Source organism: Eleutherodactylus coqui, chromosome 2 (genome assembly GCF_035609145.1).
Source record: "Eleutherodactylus coqui strain aEleCoq1 chromosome 2, aEleCoq1.hap1, whole genome shotgun sequence".
NCBI lineage: Eukaryota > Metazoa > Chordata > Amphibia > Anura > Eleutherodactylidae > Eleutherodactylus > Eleutherodactylus coqui.
Window position 1 is genome coordinate 288,915,849 of NC_089838.1, and position 25,327 is coordinate 288,941,175.

General features: G+C 43.1%; 1 protein-coding gene across 1 annotated transcript in view; it reads right to left on the bottom strand.

The window, feature by feature from the left end:
• Nucleotides 1–1,108: 1,108 nt before the first annotated feature.
• Nucleotides 1,109–25,327, bottom strand: part of LOC136610190 (zinc metalloproteinase-disintegrin-like 4a) — a 76,282-nt gene continuing 52,063 nt past the window's right edge. Inside the window, exons 16-20 of the mRNA XM_066589432.1 lie at nucleotides 14,605–14,749; nucleotides 7,901–7,981; nucleotides 7,705–7,789; nucleotides 6,016–6,164; nucleotides 1,109–1,236 (exon numbers count right to left, since the gene is read on the bottom strand). Coding sequence (XP_066445529.1) covers nucleotides 6,052–6,164; nucleotides 7,705–7,789; nucleotides 7,901–7,981; nucleotides 14,605–14,749 — 424 coding nt within the window. The 3' untranslated portion in view covers nucleotides 1,109–1,236; nucleotides 6,016–6,051. The remainder of the gene's footprint in view (nucleotides 1,237–6,015; nucleotides 6,165–7,704; nucleotides 7,790–7,900; nucleotides 7,982–14,604; nucleotides 14,750–25,327) is intronic.

The following is a 25,327-nucleotide window of genomic DNA, read 5'->3' on the forward strand; positions in this document are numbered from 1 at the left end:
TATATTCTCAAAGTAGAATCATTAACAATCCCTAAAAGAAGGAAAAATGGGAAGCATTTAAAGAGACCAGGATGGATGAACACAGAACTTGGAAAAAGGAAGAAAAATATGTTTATAAAATGGAAAGTGAGGGGCATATCTAAAGAAGAATATAAGGAAGTCTGCAGAAACTGTAGAGCAAGTGTCATAAAAGCTAATAATGAATTTAAGCTTGAAAGAGAGGCCAAAAGCAATCAAAAAGGATTCTGGGGTTATATCAAAAGGAAAAGAAAAGTCAACGGTTCTATCAGATGTTTACAGGATGAAAATGGTGAATTGGTTAAAAATTATGTTGAAAAGGCTGAAAATTTAAATTCCTATTTTGTATTTGTTTTCTCTCAGAAAGTAGATGTTACATAAGATGTTGGCAGTTGTGTAATGTGACTTACATAGAATATTAGCAAAAGGATGAAACATCCTCAGGAGATATGTAGACAGTCATAAATCCAAAGCATAAAAGCCGTTACTTTGGCAGAATAATATCATAGTATTGTATAATATTCCACTATGGACAAGTATCACATAGAGAGACAGGAAGAATTAACCCTTTGCAATCCAATTTTGGATTCAGGGTTTCCTAGGGGGCTTTCTCCTTCTGCCATTATACAATGGCGCCATCTGCTGGCTAGAGCCAGTACTGCGGTATGGGACATGCTGGAGAGGCCCCCCGACGACAGAGCGGCCAGTAATTTACAGTAAGAATACCCTGCCGGACGTCTTCCGACATCGGAGCTGCGCAGCCTTCAATTAGAATGTCTTTAGACGTCAGACAGTGGATGGGAAAGGGTTAAAAAAAAAGGAAATTAATCAAACTAATATTTATTAATGTGAATAATAATATAATAACTTATTTCAAAATAGCCAACATATTCTAAAACATAACATGAAATTACAATATTAACTAGCAATGAAATAAAAAAGTAGGAGGTCTCTGGCCACAATATCATGTTCAGACAATGCACATTTCTTGCAGCTATTCTGCACTGAAAATCCATGACAACTTACTGTATATTACAAGTCCATGGAGCTTTTAAAATTGCAGCCATATGTAGAAAAAAAGAATCCACACTGCGTTTCAAAACTGTATCAACAACTATTAAAATCTAAGCAAAACCATAAAAGTGATGGACAAAAGTCAACAGCAGGTGTCAGTGGTGTAACTGCAGGGCCGGCAGACATAGGAGTCCTAAAGCGTCTCTGCAACAAGAGAACAACAGTATTATAAATTACATGTGGCAAGTAGGGGTCCTTGATTTACAACTCCAATTCCAAATAATGTTGGGACGCTGTGTAAAATGTGAAGAAAAAAAGAATGCCATGATAACCATATTTTATTCACAATAGAACATATCAGAATGTGAAAGTGAGACATTGTTTCCATTTCATCTTAAAAAATTAACTCATTTAGAAATTGATGGCAGCAACACATCTGACCAAAGCTGAGACAGGGCCATGTCTACCATTGTGTAGCATCACCTCCATTTACAACATCGGTATAAAATGTCTGGGAACTGAGCAGACCAATTGCTGGAGGTTTGGGAGAGGAATCTTTTCCCATTCTTGTCTGATGTAGGATTCTCCCTGCTCAACAGTCTTGGGACTTTGCCAGATTTTTCATTTCATAATGCGCCAAATGTTTTCTGTTGGTGAAAGTTCTTTGTCTGCAAAGCCATGCTGTTGTGATGGATGCAGGTTTAGCATTACCTTGCTGAAATAAGCAAGGCCTTCCCTGAAAGAGACATTGTTTGGATGGCAGCATATGTTGTTTTAAAACCTCTACATACTGCTCAGCATTGTCAGTGCCTTTCAAGATGACCATACCATTGGCTTTTCACAGATTGATGATCCTCTTACCATCTTAGCTTTGAGAGACTCGGCCTCTCTAACATGCTCTTTTTATAGTCATGTGACTCAGTAATGAAAAACAGCTGAAAGATCAATTTTCTACTTATTTTTCAAGCTTTTGTTAACCCTGTACTAACTTTTGTGTTGCTGCCATCAATTTCTAAAGGAGTTATTTTTTTGTGAAATTAAAAAAATGTCAAAATTTTACATTCTGATATGTTCTATAGTGAATGAATTTGGTTATATGACATTTCTGAATACGTTTCTTAACATTTATTTACATTTTACACAGCATCCCAATTTTTTGGAATTGGGTTTGTATGTTCTGCAATGAGACTCAGGAGCTTTAGGTTAGATGTGATATGTACAGTGAAGTAACCATGTACTTCAATAAGAAACTCAACATGTGAGTGTTCACTGGCAAAATGATGAAGGAGACTGGAGCTATTCATTACATCACCAGTGAGAGGAAGCACGTGTATCTGGACGACTGTTGTGTAATATTGAAAAACAAACTTCACTAAATACATTCATAAATAACCAATGGCTCGTACAGTATGGAAGGAAACACAGTTGTGACCAAATTCCCCCCCCCCCCCCTCCCTCCACACACTGCAAATTAGATTTATCTGCCTCGTAAGAGCACACATTTGCAAATCTGGCGCTGTCTTAAGCATACATGATGTAACTAATCAAGAGCTTCATTAGTTGCATCAGGTGTGCTTGAGATAAAACACATCAAATACCTGGATTGGCTAGGGCTTTGTTGACAGCTATATTTTTGTAACATGCGATCAAATGTCACTAAGGCTAACTTCACAGGGGCGAGCAGAATCCTGCCACCATATCGCGCTTGCCATCCATGTGAAATCCCCATGGATGTGAGGCGTTATGTCAAAACCGCTTGGCATCACTTCTGGGAAGAAGGAATCTTGCCTTGCTGCTGTCAGCCACAGCAGAGGATCACAGCGTTTCTTTTATTGTTTTCAGTGGGAGATCTCGCATTGCATGCACCTAGCACGTGGTGTGATGCTGCTGCCAGCCTCATTGAAAACAATGGGTGGTGCAATGCGAGAGCACGCTCAAGATAGAACATGCAGCGATTTGTTTCCAGCATCACAAAACATCGCTCATGTGTATGACCCCATTTCTCGCCTGTGTGAAGCTGGCCTTAGTCAAGAGAGTGGTCCAAAAAGTTAAGAGAAGAGATGACCTTAAACAAACAAGGAAAAAGGTAAAAGAATAGCAAAAGCACTGAATGTTACTAGAGATACAGTTGGAAGCATATTTCACTGGCTATACTACCTGGTCCTGGCAGCAAGAGTAAACTATCGCTGGCTACCATCAGACTGCTGATGAGGCAGGTGGTCAAAAACCCTTGAGTGGCTATAAAAGACCTGCAGCAATATTGGGTGGTAGCAGGCACTGAGGTGTGCATTTGCACAGGCAGACATACTAAATGCTGAAGGTCTTCATGCCCGAACTCCAAAATGTACATCTCTATTGGCCTAAAAGCACAAGAAAAGTCGGCTCCAATAATGCTCGAAACCATATAAATAAGCCACAGAAGTTTTTGGATTCTGTTCTGTAGAGCAATGCAATAAAACTGGAACTTTTCAGGCCTATGGGTCAGCAGTATGTATAGAGGAAGAATTAGGCATATGCTGAAAAGATGAGTGTTCAACTACAAAATGATGCATCCGCCAAACGTTTCGCAAGACAATTGCTGCATATTGAGAATGCTGAGGTAAAATAAAAGCTGTGCTGTGATTGGTTGCTATTTCTTATACTGCTGAGGCAACATGAAAGCTGTGCTGTGATTGGTTGCTATATATTATACCGCTGAGGTAAAATGAATGCTGCGCTGTGATTGGTTGCTATTTTTTATATTGCTGAGGCAGAATAAAAGTTGCGCTGTGATTGGTTGTTATTTCTCTTACTGCTGAGGTAACATGAAAGCTGCGCTGTGATTGGTTGTTATATTTTATACTGCTGAGGTAACATGAAAGCTGCGCTGTGATTGGGTGTTATATATTATAAAGCTGAGGTAACATGTAAGCTGCGCTGCGATTGGTTGTTATATATTATACCACTGAGGTAACATAAAAACCCTGCGCTGTGATTGGTTGTTATCTAGATATATAAAAACGAATGTATGTATGTCTGTCTGTCTTCGCAGCAACGCACGACGGGTAAGCTAGTATATATATAAAATTGAATGTATGTCTGTGTGTCTGTGTGCGTGTCTGTTTGTCCTTTGCGCAACTACACCATTCATCCGATCGCCATGAAACTTTGGGAAGTTGTTGAGTACGTTCCTGGGAAGATTATAGGCATAGTACATTTATGCTACGATAAATGGCGCGAGTGCGAGCGTCGTCGACAGTTACGACCCCCCCACGTAGATAGTTCGATTTCCATCATTGCCACTAATTCTCTCACTTCCCGATGTTGTAGAAACATGAAATTTGGCACGAGCATTGATTATGTCATAAATAGGAAACGTTAATGGGTCCCAACTCGATTATTCAATTCTAAGCGCCAAAGAATTAGCGTCCAAATTTTACGTACGGAATGTAATTTTCTCACATAGAAACTTGAAATTTGGCACGGGCATTGAATATGTCATAAATAGGAAACGCTAATGGGTCCCAACTCGATTATTCAATTCTATGCGCCAAAGAATTAGCGTCCAAATTTTACGTAAGGAATCTAATTTTCTCGGTTCCCAATGTCATAGAAACTTGAAATTTGGCACAAGCATTGATTATGTCATAAATAGGAAAAGCTAATGGGTCCCAACTCGATTATTCAATTGTAAGCGCCAAAGAATTAGCGTCCAAATTTTACGTACGGAATCTAATTTTCTCGCTTCCCAATGTCATAGAAACTTGAAATTTTGCACAGGCATTGATTATGTCATAAATAGGAAAAGCTAATGGATCCCAACTCGATTATTCAATTCTAAGCACAAAACAATTAGCGTCCAAATTTTACATACGGAATCTAATTCTCTCACTTCCTGAGACTGCTGAGGTAACATGAAAGCTGTGCTGTGATTGGTGGCTACTTCTTATACTACTGAGGTTGCATGAAAGCTGCGCTGCGATTCGTTGTTATATATTATACCACTGAGGTAACATGAAAGCTGCGCTGTGATTGGTTGCTATATATAATACCGCAGAGGTAAAATGAATGCTGCGCTGTGATTGGTTGCTATTTTTTATATTGCTGAGGCAGAATAAAAGTTGCGCTGTGATTGGTTGTTATTTCTCTTACTGCTCAGGTAACATGAAAGCTGCGCTGTGATTGGTTGTTATATTTTATACTGCTAAGGTAACATGAAAGCTGCGCTGCGATTGGTTGTTATATATTATACCACTGAGGTAACATGAAAGCTGCGCTGTGATTGGTTGTTATCTAGATATATAAAAACGAATGAATGTATGTCTGTCTGTCTTCGCAGCAACACGCGACGGGTAAGCTAGTATAATATACAAAAAGCTCTTGTAGCAGCAGCTGCAGGTAGACAGGAATTACTTTTGACTCTACAGTTGTATTAAGTGCCAAACGATCATTCGCCACACTATATCTGTTTTTTCTTTACACGCTGAATGTCCACTTGGCCCTTTACACTATTTCTGCAGCTCATTACATTTTAATAGATGTTAGCTATGTAAATCGCATAAGTGTGCTACCATAAGCACACAGCGACTTTCAAGTTAAAGAAAGCTATATAATCTATAAAGATTAGAGATGAGCCAGCATACTCGCTAAGAGCAATTGCCCTTAGTGAGAACCTGCCCGCTTGGTAGAAAAGATTCGGCTGCCGGCGGCGGGCGGGGAGCAGCTGGGGAGAGCTCACTGCCGCAACTCACCTGTCACCCGCGCCGGCAGCCGAACCTTTTCTTCCAAGCGGGGAGATACTCGCTAAGGACAATGCTCGATCGAGTAATTGTCCATAGCGAGTATGCTCGCTCATCTTTAATAAAGATACATCAAAAAATTTATAAAATTACTCTGCTCAGATCATTTGACCTAAAAATGACGAGGCATGGAAAGATTCACATTTGATGACACAAACATATTCCTTTTCGATTAACAATCATTCTATCATGTAAGAATTTTTACCTGTTTCTAGTGCATCAGATACAGTATCTGCCAGCGTTACTCGCAAATTGACATCAGCATGGAGTAAAGCAGTAACAGTAGTGTCCACCACCACGAACACAAAGTCAACTGTAGAGAAGAAAATGCTGGGGGGGTGGTCGTCTGTATATCTGTAAATGAAGTAAACACACAAGTGACATAACTGTGGAGCAGGTCTTCCTCATAATACTTTCACCTCAGCATTATTGATTTTTATCTGATCGGTTTTTCATGCATATCAGTAGATCACTTACATAGTTAAAAAAAGACAATGTTCCATCAAGCTCATCCTTCTTTGTTTCATTATATAAAAATTTGCTAGATTATAGCCCTCAATGCGATTAGTTATTAGATAAGCACCTCACCTTTTTTGCCTGGCGAAATTCCGGCCAGAATTTCCGCATCAAATCCACCCTGTGTGAACCGAACCCAGCCTAAGGGCTCCCACCCAATGGCGATATTTTCTCCACTGCGATGCGATTTTAAAGTTAAAGTCTCGCATCGCAGTGCGAGAAAAAAAAAAAAAAAAAAAAAAAAAATCGGCATAACGTCGGGATATCGGCATCACGCCGACATATCGCCAGTCCTTTCAATGGGGCCAGCGGCAGCAGCACTAGCCCCATTGAAAAGAGATGGAGAATGCCGCGAACTTCTGCCACAGCTGTCACAGCTGTGGCAGGAGTTTCCTTCATCCCCGCTGGGACCGCGGGGATGAAGGAATCCTCTGCTACAGCTGTCACAGCTGTGGCAGAAGTCCCCGGCATTCTATTTCATTGCCGATCCCATTGAAAGCACTGCTTTCTGCCAAGCCATGCGGAATGATTATCGGGGAAGGGCTTGAAATATAAGCCCTTCCCCGATAATCTGCCAAAAGTGTGAAAAAAAAAAAAAAAATCATACTCGCCTCTCCTGCGCTCAGCCACGTCCTCCTTCTGGCTCCCCGGCACTGCTATGAAGCTCTTTCAGCAGTCGGGGATTTAAAAATCCCCGCCTCCTGAAAGGGCTGTGCAGATTGGCTGAGGGCTCAGCCAATAGTAGCTACTGCTTAGCTATTGGCTGAGCGCTCAGCCAATCACACATAGCCCTTAGCTATTCATTCATGAATAGCTATATCTTAGCTGCCGATCCCATTGAAAGCAATAGCTGTGGCAGAAGTCCGCGGCATTCTCCCTATGCTTTCAATGGGGCTAGCGCTGCTGTCGCTAGTCTCATTGAAACCACTTGCGATATGCCGGTTCTATACCGGCCTCTTTCTTGCGCTGCGATGCGAGATTTTTCTTGTGCTCTCGCAGCGCAAGAAAGAAAATATCGCCAGTGAGTGGGAGCCCTAAAAGCAAGGTCCCCACAAAAAATAGCATTTGTGCAGTTTTCTGTCCATTTCAAACTAATTTTTTTTAAAAGTTTTTCAACACTTTCTATGATACCACTGAGAAATACAATTCATCCGGCAAAAAACAGGCCCTCATACAGCTGTGTCAAAGGAAAAATAAAAACGTTAGGATTTTTTGACAGCAAGAAAGGGAAAACAAAAACAAAAAATGGCAATTTTCTCAAGGGGCTAATAAAACACAAGCAAATTACATGCTGGCATCTAAATGATGCTCTAAAAAAAACGAGAAGCCACATTTGCTGTACAGTACAGCGACCCATCAATGCTCTCTTCCATCTTACCATGTGGAGTTTCATCCATGAGGACTGTACAGTCAGGGGGTATCCAGCCCTTTTCACAACGGCACTCCAGATCATGATCACAAACCTGCAGGAAAGAGAAGCCGTATCAGCCACAAGACAATAGGAGAGAATATTTCAGTGTCAAATGTGTATGACGGTAGTACATCGGAGATCTGGGGAGCACATTTAGTCTCACCGCATGTCCTGAGCATTTGGCTTGACAATTTGCTGTCATGTAGGATTCTTCTATGCTGGAACATTTCCCATTCATACAGACCTGAAAAAAAAAACAGTAATTCACAATTAGATATTGATATTAACCTCACTCTTCTGTTGTATTATTTACTGCAGGACTTACATTAGGATAACGTTCTACAGCAAATAGGGGACTTGTTATTTGTATAGCACCAACTTATTCTGAGTGCTTCCAGGTAATTTTTTTTTATTAAGCTGGGTATTCATTTTACCGACCTCAGAAGGATGGAATTCACAACCTTGAGCTGGCTATCTGAAGCATATGGGATTGAACTTGCAACCTTCAGGTCGTGAGTGAGAGCTTAAGACTGCATACTGCTGCCTTAACACTCTGCACCACACAAGGCCCCCAAATAAGTGAACATTCAGCGGTGGCTAGAAATAATATTTTCCCCTATAAGAGGCTTCATGTAGGTGGGACATGGGGGAATTACTATCAAAAGCTGTCCAGGTTGGTATCGTGACCTCACCTACCGCAGAAATCCTTCATGTATGATGTACATTTGTAATGACACTGAAAAAAGGTTGAACCTCAGAGCTCTTCTCTATATATGACCAAGTGCATTATATCATTCTATATAACTCTGTCATTGCTGAAGTACAGGTGTCCTAGATCTCCTATATGTATCTGCCTCTAGGAAGTCAACTACAACACTGATTAACCATATGCCTTGTTTGATTTCTCCATAGCGCTGCTTCTCCCTGGCTTTATCAAGAGATATGGCTTAATAATAGTGAAGAAAAAAATAGAAAAAAAGCCTAAAACGTGTCTATAATACACGCGACACCGCTGTACCTCTGGCATTAGTGCTCACATTCTGGGTGCCATGATGCCAGGAGTTCAGGGATGTGGAGCTGCAGCGGTCAACTAAATTGCACTCTAAACACAGACTGGGAGAGCTGTGGGAGCAGATGTATTACTTCTCCTTTCTCCCTGGTAAGCAAGTATTGCTTATTTTGTGGTTTTAGGTCATGGACAGATGTTTTACATTTTTTCTTAAAGTGAGACAACCCCTTTAAAGAAAGTCTGTGGACTATAGGAGGACCGTGCTCACTTCCATTGATCCTCATTTATTTACAGTGCAGTTTGATAAGAAGTCAGTAACTCTACAGCTCACACTGTTTTCTCGACCATAACCGTATTGTGGCAGTATTCACCAGATCTTTACAATTACTAAGCCATGTCTGTCAACTAATGGTTCATTGTTAAACAGCATTCCCTGCTATAAGAGATTATTTCTAGTGCTGCACCCAGATAATGGACTACTGCTGCCACCAGGTGGTCACTATAGTCTCTGCAGCTCACCACCATCCGATGTGTTTTCTGATATGGTGAAAGCTTAGCTCTTTATCAGAGGACTCCCCTGTGATACAATAATAGCTCCAGCCTGACATAACTTCTGCTCCAGATCACGCTTCTTCCTGTTTTCTGTGTGCCGCTTCAGTTTGCATGACCCCCACCAAGCAGACCAATCTTACCAATAAATGAAAGCAATCTGGGTGTCCCAGAACTATAGCAGATCCTGGGCCTGGTGTTTCTACCAAGTCTCAGGGGTCTCTTTCTGGAACTGCTGCTCCAGCTGTGTTTCCAACGACTGGTCCAACTATTATGGACATTATAAACGCCATAACGGAGTGTTGGTCTGCGCTCACGAAAAAGATAGATGCTTTACAGTCAGATTTTAGCTTGCTACAAGCAGACATACAAAATCAATGAGAATGCACTACTGTGGTGGAGACCTGAGTTTCTGATTTGGAAGATGTAGCCACACCACCTACCGCTCAGCTGCAGGATCTTCTTCTGCACAACAGAAACTCGACAACTTGCAAAATTGGTCATGCAGATGCAACATCAGACTGATAGAACTGAGGGAGTTAAGAGGAACTCAAGTAATGCTATAGGTCGGATTCCTTCTCGTCTTTTGTTTTGCGTGTGCACATCACATTTCACTTAGAGTGCCTCCTCCAGGGCACCTTTATTGCTAAACTGCTGAACTAAAGTGGCAGAGCCTGGCCGGGGATGTGAGCTCCTGCTAATCCTCTGACTCACCATCCTGATCATAGAGTCCTAGCTTTCTAAAAAGCATGTGTACATACACTAACGAGGTCCGCAGAGCTGTCAGAACTGCCTGCGGTCACCATGACCCACAGCAAAGACCAACTTATATGCAGTGAGGGTAGCAGATCCAAGATGGCACTGGTGCACCGGGAGCCGTGGCAGGGCTGACTGCAGTGGGCACACTGTCACAAAACCGGCAAAGTTGGCAGAGGTACCTGCTACCAGCATGTAGTTCCCCAGCATAAGTGAGTAATCCTTCTAACAGTAGCTGTGAGGCTGATCGGGAGGACAAACAGCCTATGGCAGCAGGTAGGGCCACATGAAGATGCAGTCCGAGCTAACATGTCCGCTAACACTAAGGCACCAGAAGTGTCACAAGCTGAGCCTACACTGTAAGACATACGTATGGCAATAAATGGAATACAGTCTATCCACTTTATACATGCAAGTGGGTTCTTTGAAGGAAGACATGGGCTTTATTAGGTATGATTTACAAAAAAATCTCAAGAGCGCACTACAGCCATGGAGGGGAGAGTAAGAGGTGGAAGATCAACTAGTACCTTTTCAGAGAGAGCAAGTCTGCTTAACAAAGTGGATGACTTATAAAATAGCTCTAGGTAAAATACTGTGCACATAGTGGTCTCCGAGAAAGTGGAGGTCTCTTACGCTTCGGCTTACTTTGAAACCCAGCTACTAAATCTTTGGTACAGACTCACTTACTCCATTATACATGCAGTGCAGCATGTGCACCATGTAGTGATGCATCCCCCTTCGCCTAGTGCCCCACCAAGTTGCAAAATTTACATCTCCCTTACTCAATGCTATATCCTGCTAAGCTACGTATTATGGCAATGCGTGCCATGGTGAGAACACAAAGGAAGCAACTAGACGGCTGGACCAAATGAGACAACCTAGAAGCAGAGAAAGTTAATGCAGAAATCTCCAAACTATCATATGCCACTGGGTCTTGGTGTCATTTCTCTATGGCAAAATACTGTGCACATCGAGGTCATCCTGAGAAAGTGGAGGTCTCTTACTCTTCGACAGGAGTTGCTATATATCGATGTATGGCGTATTAGAAATGCTGGGGTCTGACATTACTCTTGTCACTCGAGCACGTACCACCCCTTATCCCACATCGGTCTTGCAGTGGGTAATGTCTGGCTATATAATAGTGTAGCTTGGAAATTAAATGCCTTTTGATTAAATGTACTTACTACTGGAAATATTCGTGGGTCAGTGAAGGAATTTGCTATAATAAATCATAGCTCTACTAATAGATGTGCTGAATGGACGCCGTGAATGCTTATCCCACAGGTATTATAATTCAAAGCATTAGCAGTATAAGCGCACATGGCGACAGTTGGGTCCGGAAATAAGGTTATTGGGTACAGAACATGCCTACATACAGAATGGCACCTCTGAGGTGTTATATAGCTGGAGGAAAGCCCAAGAGGTTCTAACACAATAGGATTTGGAAACGTCTGCTAATAAAAGGAGTTTATGTAGCAACATTTCTTTGAGGAGGGGGAGGGAACAGGACACATGCTGGCTACTTTCGTCAGAGCTCAGATGGGCTTTATGAATATTACAGGGTTGTGAGATACCACAGGGAAAATTAGCACTAGTACAGTTGTTATTGGGGAAATTCTACCTGTATTCTTCCAGGATTCAAAACCATACAGATCATATCCGTCACTATTTGACATTTCGTCGCCTCGTCTCCCTGTTGAGCAACTTGCATTCACCAATAGCACTAGAAGAATTCCCAGAAGCAGTGGTAGCTATGCCAAACAATAAGGCTTCGTTTCCTGTCCATTTACCAAAACAATAGTTTTACTAAAACCTGAGGAGGAAACTTCTGTACCCTTTCACAACTACAATTATGATTTAACTTGCCTAGTAGTTAATTTCTTAGATATTTTCAACTTTGTCATGCCATTAGGGCCCTGTTCAGTGGTTTGGCCATGCCCCCTCATCTTGACTTTGTTTAAGGAACTGGCTCAGGTGGCTAATCTTCTGAGATCATTCTCTAGCTTTAATAGATATTTGAGACAAAGCTTTGCCCTGTTGAGGGAGAGGGCCCTTTGGAAATAGGAGCTTGATATGTCAGATCTGCACTTGGATGATCAAAGAGATTTGCTGACTAGCCCTACTCCTCCTTTAATTAGTGCTGGACATAAACTAATACAAGTTAAATTTATATATAAGATCTATTACACTCCCTCTTGACGGCAAACTATGGATTTGTCCCATAGTGCAGATTCTCCAAGATGCTTAATGGGTGCACTGCAGTATGATCATGCTCATCTTCTGCAGAATTATTCGCGTGATGCCCTTGATTTCATGGAGTGGAGGGCAACGAATCCAGCATCCTAAGATGTACCTTTTTGGCCTTGTATGAGACATTCCAGTTAACGTAGCAACCTGTATTCTATGTAAGCAGTTATTTTATGCTAAAAAAGTAGTACTGCTTCATTCGAAGCATCCCAAGAAATCTACCAGAGCTGCCTGGATACATACAATTAACAATGCTGTACCCATTGTAACAGTGTCCCCCAGGGGGTGGGGGCGGCAACGACACACTGGACTCAAAAGTGCATAAAAACTTACTTCAGTCTTTATTTTAACGTATGCTTCCAGGCAACAAAACAGCAACACAAAAGTCCATGCGATATAACAGATGAAATGCTGCACCACGCAGGGTGCTCAGAGGGTTTCCTCCTCAGGCTGTCAGACACTGACTCCTTGGGAGCTGCAGCCTTTTATGTCCAAGTAACGGGGTCAGTGCCTACAGCTGAGCTTCCTAAGAACCAGGGTGAAGTTGTGGACTGGACCGCCACCCTGTCCAGACTAAGAGCCTGGGAGGGAGATATATTCCATCCACAACTTCACCCTTTAACTGCCTACACCATGCACAAACTGACATATATGGCTTGCGGTTGTCCTGACAAATTTGCTAAGGTGTGGGGCCATTGGGTTGATTGCTCTAATACTGTACTAAGTGCATCTAGCTAATTTGTGGATAGTGGAGAGCTTATAACAGAGATATCAATTGCTTGTTTTAATAGTCACACTGTAGGTGAGGTTTGTTTGTTATGGTTCCCCAGTTGGGAGCCACCAGCCTCTTTTTTGGTTTTCTATTAAACAGAAAACAGAAAAAGGCGCTTCTGCATTAAAGGGGTTGTCCCGCGCCGAAACTGTTTTTTTTAAAATTCAATAGGCCCCCCTGTTCGGAGCGAGACAAACCCAAGGGATGGGTTAAAAAAAAAAAAGGTTTAGTACTTATTCGAATGCCCGCGCTGCGGCGACTTCTTACTTACCTTACCAAGATGGCCGCCGGGATCTTCACCCACGATGCACCGCGGGTCTTCTCCCATGGTGCACCGTGGGCTCTGTGCGGTCCATTGCTGATTCCAGCCTCCTGATTGGCTGGAATCGGCACACGTGACAGGGCGGAGCTACGAGGACCAGCTCTCCGGCACGAGCGGCCCCATTCACCAGGGAGTAGATCGGACTGCGCAAGCGTGTCTAATCGAGCGATTAGACGCTGAAATTAGACGGCACCATGGCGACGGGGATGCTAGCAACGGAGCAGGTAAGTGAATAACTTCTGTATGGCTCATAATTAATGCACGATGTATATTACAAAGTGCATTAATATGGCCATACAGAAGTGCTGAACCCCACTTTCTTTCACGGGACAACCCCTTTAAGGCTGCTTTCACGTGGCTGAGAAAATAGTGCATGATTTGTGTGTTGCGAGACGAATGAATATGAACCCCATTGTTTTGAAGAAATCGTGGCATGTCCTATCTTTGGGCCTTCCCTTGGAACGCCTCGCCTATTGTTTTCAGTTGGGCCGGGGAAAATATTGCACAGCATGCGAGGTGCACAGGAGTGCGATGCAATCCAAGTTTTCCCGTTGAAAACAATGAAAAATACTTGTCGATCCTCCGGCGCGGCTTTCACTGGAGTGACGCGAGGCGTTTTTGACACTTAAACATCTTGCATCTGCGGGAACATCGTATGTGCATGAGCACGACAATCGCACCAACTTTCATGGCCCGTTATCACGCTTGCCTTAATGTGAAATTAGCCTTATAGAGGAATATGTGCATGTCTTTGTTGTGCAGCATTGATTTTCTGGTATTGTGGAAATTACTGATGGTGGTTGAAAGTTAAGGAAATGGCTGAGCGGGCTGCACTACACGGTTTCTGTAACTCCCATAGAAGTAGATGGAAATTACATAAACAGCAATGCACAGCAAACTATTCTGTATCCATAAGTTCCATTCACTTCTATGGGAGTTACAGAAACAGTGTAGCAAAGCCTAATGGGCTGTTTCTATACTACCGACCACAGCGTAAACAGGAATATTCCTGCCTCTGCCATTATGAGCAGAGATGAGAATACTACTTTTATTTAATTGCAATTGAGAAAAATACAACAGTTGTATTTATAGCCTTTTAATGAGCCTCAATGTTTTCTACTCATTGATGTGTACAGCAGCATAACCCTAGTAATAACAGTATATATTGTTACATTTGACATTGTGCAGATACACAAGTATGTGTGTACTTACATTTGTAGCACTGCACTTTGTCCCTGTAGCCACCATTCCACCATCAAATACAAAGGTCTTACAATCTTTATATTCAATCATAGATCCTTTGACGGTAGGAGCATTTCCACCACCGACACAGTAGAGAAGTCCACAATTTACATCCCTGCAAGGAAACAAAAAGTCTCTTCTACTAGTGATGAGCAATTCACAGATAACTGAGTACTATATACAGGCACAGCATGGCCCCGAACTGATATCCAACTACTGAGCAAGAAGAATCCATGTGGAAATCACGAATCAATAAATGCATTGTAATCACTTACTAAGACCACCTGCACACAAACTGCATTTGCTGCGGATCCGTGGTGTGGATGCTAAACGCGGATTCGGCAGCAAATGCCGTTCATAGCATAGTTATGGGAAATTCTTCCTGTACAGCAGAGCAAAAGGCAGGGTAGGATCCCGCTGCGGGCTCCGGCATGAGGAATTTGACCCGTTTGTGTGCACACAGCCTTAGTGAACTCAACATTACAATATTTGTAGCTAATAAACCACAACGCCCTCACTCAGATCAAGTCTCTGGATTACACAGTAGCTCCGACCGGCTCCAGACGTGGGCGTATTTGCTCTGGATTTGTGGTGTAGATTCTGCACTGCAAACTGTAGCAATTTACAGCACTGTACAAGTGGAAAAACCTCACCATATGTAATAGGATAATTTTGCATGAAAATCAGAGCTTGCCACAACGTTTCACATCCGCAGCATGTTCATCCTGTTGTGGTAATGCGGCAGATTTTACCCAGCAACACAAGTGGCGAAATCTGTAACAAATCTGCAGGAAAATCTCAATGGCATACCCTGCACGTCTACGAATAGTGGCCCAGGGAAAGGTGGTCTTCCTCCAATCCCCTACGGAGGCCATGGAGTGGCTGGAGATGCACGCCGAAACTTCCAAGGGATGACCAACCCCCCCCCCCCCACACACTCGCTAGAAAGACTCTAAGCTTTGTCGCGATCTGGACCCTCAACATCCCTTGATGCATAGACGATGCGCAGTATGACCGGGACACCTTTAAAGTTATTTCTGGAGCCCAGCGGTCAATCTTAAATCCTAAAGGCCGTCTAGAATCCCCCCCAACAACACAACAACCGCTACTTCTAACCAGAGTGTAGCTAAATTGTTTTTTCATTCCGATCTTCCTTTTCCCTAATATTTCCCTGTTTTTTCCCCCTGTCTTCCCTCCTCTTCCTCCCCTCTCCACAACTTTTCTATTTTTGTTGAATTTTTGATATCTGCGGTATAAGTTTAGCAAGATGTCAATGATTATTGATTTGAATTGTTATGCTCTGCTCTCCACCAGAACCCTTCACAAACAGGCACCCACACAACCCCTCTCCTTACTTCCACCAACACCCCCCCCTTCCCCTCCCCCCCCGACCCCAAAATCACAGACACGGGAGCTAAAATCTACACCCATGCAAACAAAGATGTCTCTAAAATGTCTTAGCTGGAACGTCCGAGGACTCGGCACAGCACTCAAACGCAGGATAGTATTTTCATATATCAAACAACTGAGTCCACACGTCATTAGCCTGCAGGAGACTCATCTCATCAGAGAAAAGGCCGACACCCTTGCAAAACCATGGATCCAATGGGCCTCCCACTCCTTTCACACCTCTTCCTCTAGGGGCATCTCCGTCCTAATTCATAAATCGGTGCGCTGGAACCCAATCGTCACCCGCAGAGACCCGGAAGGAAGGTTTATATTCATATACGGAGAAATAGACTCCAAACCATACATCATCCTATCTATATATAACCCACCTCATAATAATCTCCACCTCCTGCAAACTGCTATTGCGTTTGCACACCACTACCCATTGGCGGAGGTAATCTGCCTAGGTGACTTCAATATGACAATGGATCCTATGAAAGACAAATTTCACACACCCTCTAACCCCACCCCTACTTCAAACTCCCCCCTGAAACAACTAATTGAGAGCGTCGGATGGGTTGACCTCTGGCGACACCACCACCCCGAAAAACGAGAATACACCTGCCACTCACCGGGTCACAAAGCACTGACAAGAATTGACTATATATTCAGCTCCATAGAATTGGCGATTTACCTCACAAACATAATACATTGCCCGAGAGGCATCTCAGACCACAGCCCCATTCTATTAACCCTAAAATTTCCCCAAATTAAAATAAGGCCCACCTGGAAGCTACACCCATTCTGGCTCAAACTTATCGGAACGGATGACCAGATGCCATTCCACATCTCCCTTGTTACCATACAGTGCGGCATGGGGTCCCGCGGTCGGCGAGCGTCGCTCCGGCGTCGGCTCCAGCAGCCTGGAGCCCTGTGTCGAGGTCATCCCAGCAGCTTGGGTTGGCCAGTGGGCGGCGGCGTGGGCGTGCCCGCCCGTAGGGTGCCGCCCGCACTCCTCTGTGCTTCTTATACAGCAGTGGGTGGAGTTGCCTCCTCCCACTCTCCGCCCCTGGGCGGAACCTTGTGGTTAAAAGACTGGCAGTGAACTGAGCTCATTGCCAGTTATTGGTTCTGCATGCACCTAGCCAGTCTGTCTGCGGTTTCCTCAGTCAGTCCCTAGTTGTCGGTCAGCTCCCTCTGGTCCCCTGTTACTCAGTCTGTTTAGTTGGTTCTGTTTGCCTCTAATCTAGTCTGGCCCAGTCAGCACTAGTTGCTATCCAGCACCCTGCCAGTTTGCCTGTGAGTTCCATCTCCAGCCTTGTCAGTTTTGTTGGTCTGATTCATCTGCCTCCTCTGTCGGCACTCTGTTCCCCCCATTAGGTAGGTTCCTGCTTGTCAGTCGCCAGGTCCCTAGCCAGGGCAGGGACCGCCGTCCAGTTGTCCGCCTGGGGTTAGCCAGGGCCGAGGCAAGTAGGCAGGGACAGTGGGGGTGCGGGAGATCAGGGCACCCCAACTGGCGCTCGGGGGGCAGAGTGCCGTAACATCCCTATTTTTGGAGGCCCACCAAGATAACACTCACCCGGCCCTGAAATGGGACACCCTCAAGGCCTATATTAGAGGATTCCTCAAATCTGCCATTACACACATTAAAAAAACATCGTCCCAAGCCGATAAAGAGATAGAAAATCAGACACTAGAAGCCGAGAAAACATACATATCAACCCCCACCGATTCCAATAAAGCAGCCTGGCTTAGTTTATCCCGACTTTATAAACAACAAATACACATCAAAGCTAAACGCTAATTATTCTTCGCCAAACAGCACTACTTTGAACTAGGAAACCAATCTAGCCACCTACTCGCCAACCTCATAAAACGAGAAAACCACACGAACACGATCCTTAAGATCAAAAATCAACATGGAATAGAGGTCACTGACGCCCCATCCATTACAAATAGCTTTAAAGATTTCTAGGCTAACCTATACACTTCCTCCTCCCATAACACGACGACAGACATCCTGAATTACCTAAGCGACCTAAATTTCCCAACCCTCTCCGAAGAGCAGGTCGATCTCCTAGAGGCGCCCTTCACTCTGGAAGAGATCCAACTAATAATTCAAGAAATGGCCCTTAACAAATCACCAGGCCCCGATGGTCTCCCAATAGAGACATATCGCAAATACTTCGAACAACTAGGCCCGCAACTCCTCGAAGTACTAAACCAAGCGCAACTAGACAAAACACTTCCAACCTCATTTTACAAAGCCTCAATAGTAGTGATACTAAAACCCGAAAAAGACCCTACAGACTGCGGCTCCTATCGACCGCTATCACTGGTGAATGCAGATTACAAGATCCTAACCAAAATTCTGGCCACCAGACTGAATCAGGTGATCCTCTCCATCATACACCCTGATCAGACGGGCTTTATGCCAGGAAAATCCACAACTATAAATATCCGCAGAGTCCAGACAGCTATCCAACTAGGCACACAACACAACATGCCCTGGGCCCTGGTATCACTTGACATGGCAAAAGCTTTTGACTCGGTGGAATGGGCTTTTCTGGAAGCGTGCTTGATCCGCTTTGGATTCGGACCTAACTTCCAACAATGGGTCATAAATACAGTAACCTCATATGAAAAAATTATATACCAAAAAAGAGGATGCCCGACCAAATTCCAAAAAGTATGGGGAGCCTGGCTAGAATCTCACTGTACCCTGACCATCGATTAAAACATTAACTTATCCCACGCTAATCCCCTCCCCCCCCCCCCTTTTTTTTTTCTCCACTCCTTAATACCCCCACCCCCCCTCCCCATTGACAAGCGCCTGGAAGATCCACAACCCCGAATCCCCTAACTCCAAAAGGGAAAAGGAGGAGCAGAGCCTGATGTTATGTTATTGTTCCCTTTTTCTTTTCTTTTATAAAGTTAAAAGTTTAATGTTACAATATACGAACAAACAGTTTGAGAGACACAGCAACAAGTTGAGGTTAATCCAATGTATGTAACTATTTCTGTTTTATTTCACCATGTGCAAGGCAAAGCTTACCTTAATGTGTATTTCGCAAACTGCATATTATCAATAAATAAAACGAATTTTAAAAAATCAGCAGGAAAATGTAATACATGCAAATTTGGGGGGTAGGGGGTTGGGGGAATTATGGCCGGTTCCACATCAGAAATTTGTTATCATAGCCACCTCTTCCCTCTACACAAATATTGGGGAATATTACTGCTCTTCTATAGATCTGTGCTTCTCAGCCTCTGAGGCTGGTATCACTGGTGAGGCGCCCCCTGCAGTGGTTGGCTAAACACACCTGGGGAGGCAGATTTGAAAAAAGGTGATAATTTACAGCACAGACCTTTCTGAGGGACCTTACACACATACAGAACATTTCTGCAAGATGCACCTAAAAACAGAGCAGTTAGGTTGGCGAGAAAATCATTCGACGCAAGAGTGGGTGAAAATGCATGATTATGAAACTAATGATTTTCAATGGTTTCATTCTCATTTGCGATGTTTTAACTCCTGCGATGCTGCTTGAAAAAGATTAAAAAAATTAAAATCACAGCATGTCCTTTCTTTTTGTGATACTGTGTTCAATGGCACCGGCAGCAGCAGCATCGGCCCCATTGAAAAGAATGGGAGAACATCGCGATCCCCTGCAGCGGCTGTGACAGATTCACAGGGGAATTCTTTCAGCCCCGCAGTGATGCAAGGCGGTTTTCAATTGAGAACGTCTCACATCCAGGGGTTTTACATGGATTGTGAGCGTGATGATTCATGGCCAGATATCAGGCACGCCAGTGTGAAGGAGCCCTTAGGCCAGATTCATAGGAATGTATTTGTGCAGTGCACTATGCACAAAAAGTTTGCACATGCAATACGCAGTGAATAGAACGCATTGATTTAAATAGGTTTGTTCACGTATTTTGTGGGCACATTTTGTTCACCTAAAATATCTGAAAATATACCCAGCATGCTCTATTTTCCTGCACATTTGCACAGGGAAAGAACACACTGAACTAATTACACTAATTGCCCATTTTAATGAATGGGAGTATGGTTGTGTGCCTTTTCTGCACATGTAATATGTACAGCAAAACATGCACATGCGTGTAAATACGGAATGCCCACTGCGCAAATAAATGGTAAAAATGCACATGTTAATGCGCTTGCGATGCCAGGCTTAATTGCTGCTGTGGATTTCTGCTCTATAACTTATTCAGATTTGGTGGAGAATTTTCTGAATCTTTAGATACATTTTAGGGCAAAAACACATGGGCTTATATGCAACTATGCTCGCTGCTATGTAACGTAGTTGCACAGGAACGATTTTCCCCCCTTCTCCAGGCGGTTCAAACTCCGTATAAAATACATGCGGGAAAGATAAGGCAAGTTTTATCTTTTCTCAGGCGACATATTCTTGTCCAAGAAAAGAGGTAGTGAAAACGAAACCATTGAAATCAACGGCTTAGTTTTGTCCCGTTATGCAGCCGTGATTATGACAGAAATAGTCAAAAGAAAAAAGTGTAGTACCGTGTTAGTAAGTAGAGCGAAATTTGATCGCTCTGAGGGCTTATTCAGACAAGCGTATTTTGGTCGGGTTTTCATGCTCGGCCGATATAGAATCAAAGAATGGTTGAGTTGGAAGGGACCTCCAGGGTCATCTGCCCCAACCCCCTGCTCAGTGCAGGATTCACTAAATCATCCCAGACAGATATTTGTCCAGCCTTTGTTTGGACACTTCCATTGAAGGAGAACTCACCACCTCCTGTGGTAACCTGTTCCATTCATTGATTACCCTCAGTGTCAGAAAGTTTTTTCTAATATCTAATTTGTCTCCTCCCTATATATATATGCTGTTTCTTTCTGCAAGGGGAGGAGGCGGGCCTGGCCGGGAGCTAGTGCACTGAGCTCCCGCCCCTCACTACTGCTTGCAATAGGCAAGGCGGGGATGGAGCCAAATTCTGCCCGCCCGCCCCATCCCATAGCAAACAGTGGCGAGGGGCAGGGAGAGGGACGGAGCTTAGTGCACTGCTCCTAGCCAGGGCCGACTCCTTCACTTGCAGAGAGGGACAGCATACATCGGCCGGGCGTGAAAACCCGATAACATACGCTTGTCTGAATAAGCCCTCAGTAAAAGAAACAAAGTGATCTCATAGATATTATACCTTTTACCATGTTAGTCATTCAAAAGTATCACATCTACAAGATCAAGGCTTCTTCACACGGGCGTGATTTTGTCCGTTTATGCGGCCATGGTAATTACAGCTGCATAATGGTACCAGACAAAGCCACTGATTTCAATGGTTTCATTAGCAGTACTCTCGCCCGTCATTAGTATGAGTGAGAAAAGATGGGACTTGCCCTGTCTTTCTCGTACATAGTATTAACTAAGCACGGGAAAGTAAGGGCAAGACCTATCTTATCACTGTCTTTTTCAAACTCGCACACACTAGCGCGGGGTTTGAAAAGTTGGAGAAGAAAAAAAAACTTGTTCATGCGCTCCGTTGTGGTGAGTGTTTTTGCGAATACAGCAGTGTGTTTTTGCTTTCACTTGGTTTCTCTCACTGAAAGCAATTATTACAGAATTTTACAGAAATAATTTGTAGGTGTAAAAGGTCCCACCTGACCGCATCAATCTCTGGTTTAGAAAAACCTTTTGACTTATTTTGTGTTTATCTGAATGTTGTACTGGGTTCAAGAAACAACTGAAAGGTGTTACGTCTGAAATACGGGCAGTTAGGCCGGTGTCACACAAGCGTAAATATGCACGCATGTGCGCAATGGATGTTGCATATTTGTGCGCACATGTGTGTTTTACTGTACTTTTTCGGTGCGCAAATAGAGCGTATTTGCACACGTAAAAAAACAAGCAAACATGCTGCCATTCAGAGGAATGAGCAATTAGTGTAATTAGTTATATACATGCTCTTTTCCTGTGCAAACATGCAGGAAAATGGAGCATGCTACATATTTTTTAACGGAAATGAAATTCATTGGGTATTATGCAAGCAAATTTTGTGTGCACAAAGACATTTGTGTAACACATCACGGAATTGCTGCAGAATTTCAGCAGCGGAATCTGCAACAAAGTTTTGTAGCAATATACAGTACAATGTAAGTGAATGGTCTTTTAACAAACCACATTTAGGATTGCCAAATGTCCGTAAAATTCATAGACGGCCTGCAGAATGGAACTCATTGATTTCAAATAAGCTAAAAAAGCTAAATAAGCCCACTGAAATTAATGCATGTGCGTAAATGCACGCAGAAAACCTGTGGATTCGCTGCATGTCCATTTGTGTGCGCAAATACGGGAAGTATTTGCGCTTACCAAAATACACTGGAGCGGCTAAAAAATGCGGGTGAATGCACTTTTCAGTCGCGCAAATACGCTGCGTATTTTTGTAACTGAAATGCGCTTATGCTTGCGTGAACGAACCTTTAGGACAATAATAGTCTGACAATTCTTGTTTTGTAGAGATCACTTTGCAGCAGTCTTATTATGAAAAGTAATAGTTCCAAACAGATAACACAGAATCCACCATTCAGATTAGGTGATGTTCACAGCTCACCTCCCTGCGCAATGAGCTCTGCACAGGTCACAGAGCATGCTCACAACAGTATCCTATAGAAGTTAAAGAACATCTACAGTCCACAGGTTCATAAAGATAAGTGGTTCTTAACCTGGATTCGACCGTCTCAGCAGAAGTCCAGACACACACAGTGTGTGTGTGTACACATTCCATTCACCCCACTCGTATGATTCGTGACACTCTCCACTGCACATATTCTAGGCTAGGGAAATTCATAGATTGGTAGAGTTGGAAGGGACCTCCAGGGTCATCAGGTCCAACCCCCTGCTCAGCGCAGGATTCACTAAATCATCCCAGACAGATATTTGTCCAGCCTTTGTTTGAAGACTTCCACTGAAGGAGAACTCACCACCTCCCGTGGTAACCTGTTCCACACATTGATCGACCTCACTGTCAGAAAGGTTTTTCTAATATCTAATTTGTGTCTCCTCCCTTTTAGTTTCATTCCATTGCTTGTAGTCTTTCATTGTGCAGATGAGAATAGGGCTAATCCCTCTGCACTGTGGCAGCCCATCAGATAGTTGTAGACCGCTATTAAGTCTCCTCTCAGCCTTCTTTTTTGCAAGATAAATCTTCCCAGATCCTTTAACCGTTCCTCATAGGACATGATTTCAGACCGCTCAACATTTTGGTAACTCTTCTCTGAACTTGCTCCAGTTTGTCTATGTCTTTGTGGGGTGCCCAGAACTGGACATAGTATTCCAGATGAGGTCTGACTGAAGAAGAGTAGAGGGGGATAATGACCTCACGTGATCTAGACTCCATGCTTCTCTTAATAAATCCCAGAATTGTGTTTGCCTTTTTGGCTGCTGCATCACATTGTTGACTCATGTTCAGTTTATGATCTATTAGTATACCCAAGTCTTTTTTTTACATGTGCTGCTGCTTAGCCTAATTCCTCCCATTCTGTATGTGCTTTTTTTCATTTTTCTAGCCCAGATGTAGGACTTTGCATTTCTCCTTGTTAAATACTATTCTGTTAGTCGCCGCCCACTGTGTTCATCCATCCTGGTCTCTTTAAATGCTTCCCATTCTTCCTTCTTTTAGGGATTGTTAACAATTGAGCTTTGAGAATCCCATTTCACAATATTTCCAAACCTCGTACATTTCTGTCATTTAGAACATCCAACCATTGGATTCTTCTTACCCTCTTTCTGAGTTCATTAAAATCTAGTTTTCTGAAATCCAACCTTGAGGTCTGAGTTATCTCAGGTCTTCCTCCCCTTTTTATCCAAAATTCAAGTATAGCATGATCACTGCCTCTTAAGGTCCCATACTTCCTCAACCATTCCCTGCCTGTTGGTAAGAATTAGGTCCAAGATAGCAGATCCCCTTGTTTTCTCTTCTACCTTTTGGAAAATAAAGTTGTCAGCAAGAGCGGATAAGAATTTATTGGATCCATTACTTTTACCTGAGAGAGATTCCCAACAAATGTCTGGATAGTTAAAATCTCCTATAATGACTATGTCATGCTTTTTTGAGAGCTTGGTCATCTGATGTAGAAAGAGTTCATCAATATCTTCTGCTTGTCCAGGCAGCCTATAGTAAATGTCTACAATGGTGTCCTTTCTGTTGTTCTCTCCTTGTATTCTTACCCAAACAGTTTCTACAGAACTCCCATGCTCTGAAGCTTGAATTTCTGTGGAGATGAATTTATTTCCTAACATACAACACAATACCTCCTCCCCTTTTTTAGGTTTGTTTCTTTTAAATAAGTTCTATCCTTCAAGCCTTCTATTCTAATCATGTGTATCATTCCACCATGTTTCTGTGATGCCTATGACATCATATTTCTCTTCCTGTGTTAGGAGGTCCAACTTTCCTTGATTGTTTTCCATTCTCTGTGCATTTGTGTAAAAACATTTTAGTTTGTAATCGGTGTCTCTTGCTCCTCTACTTTCCTTCTGAATGTTTTGTCTCTGTTCTTTCTTTTCACTCCCAATAACGAGGTTCTCTAATGTATAAATTAGCTGTATATTTTTACCTAGCCTTTCACTTCCCTACCTCTTTCTCTACTTCTCTGTTCTTTGTGGGTAGAGTCATTTCTAGCTGTACCTCTTTCTCCTGCTCAGGAACCAGTTTCAGGCCCCCATGTGAGAGAACCTAGTACTGTTTCCAGAGCAGTATAGGTGCTGGCTGACTCCTGATCATCCTGCTTCTTTGGATCACATGATTCCATTCCACTGCTTCTGCAGGTACACTGGACATTTCTTTTACTTTAAGATTTTAAAGACTCTCTTCTGCTCAGTCAAGGAAATCCTCACCTTCCTTAATGAGTTTCAATGTAACTATTCTCTCTTGAAGACTCTGCACCTTTTCCTCCAGCAGAGACACAAGCTTGCATTTCTGGAAGTGAAGTTTGGCTTTTTCTCTGGTAGGTCTGTAAACATATAGCATAAGTTGCAGCTCAACATATAGCTCTTCTCCTTTTCCATGTTGTCAGTTGATGTCCACTTCCAAACTTTTGAAAGTCAAGAATTGTAGTGAAGATACATAACCTATAAGATACTACCAACGGCGCATGGTCTGGCAATGTCCTCCAAGTAGCTAGACCCGGCTAATCCCAGCAGTCTTCCCCCTTACAGTGATTGCTCTGCCCAGAATGCACAGGGAATATGCAAATGACCTTCCTGCAGTTCCAATCTCTGGTCCAATTCGAATTTCCGGATCTTCTCCACTAGAAACTCTTGTTTCT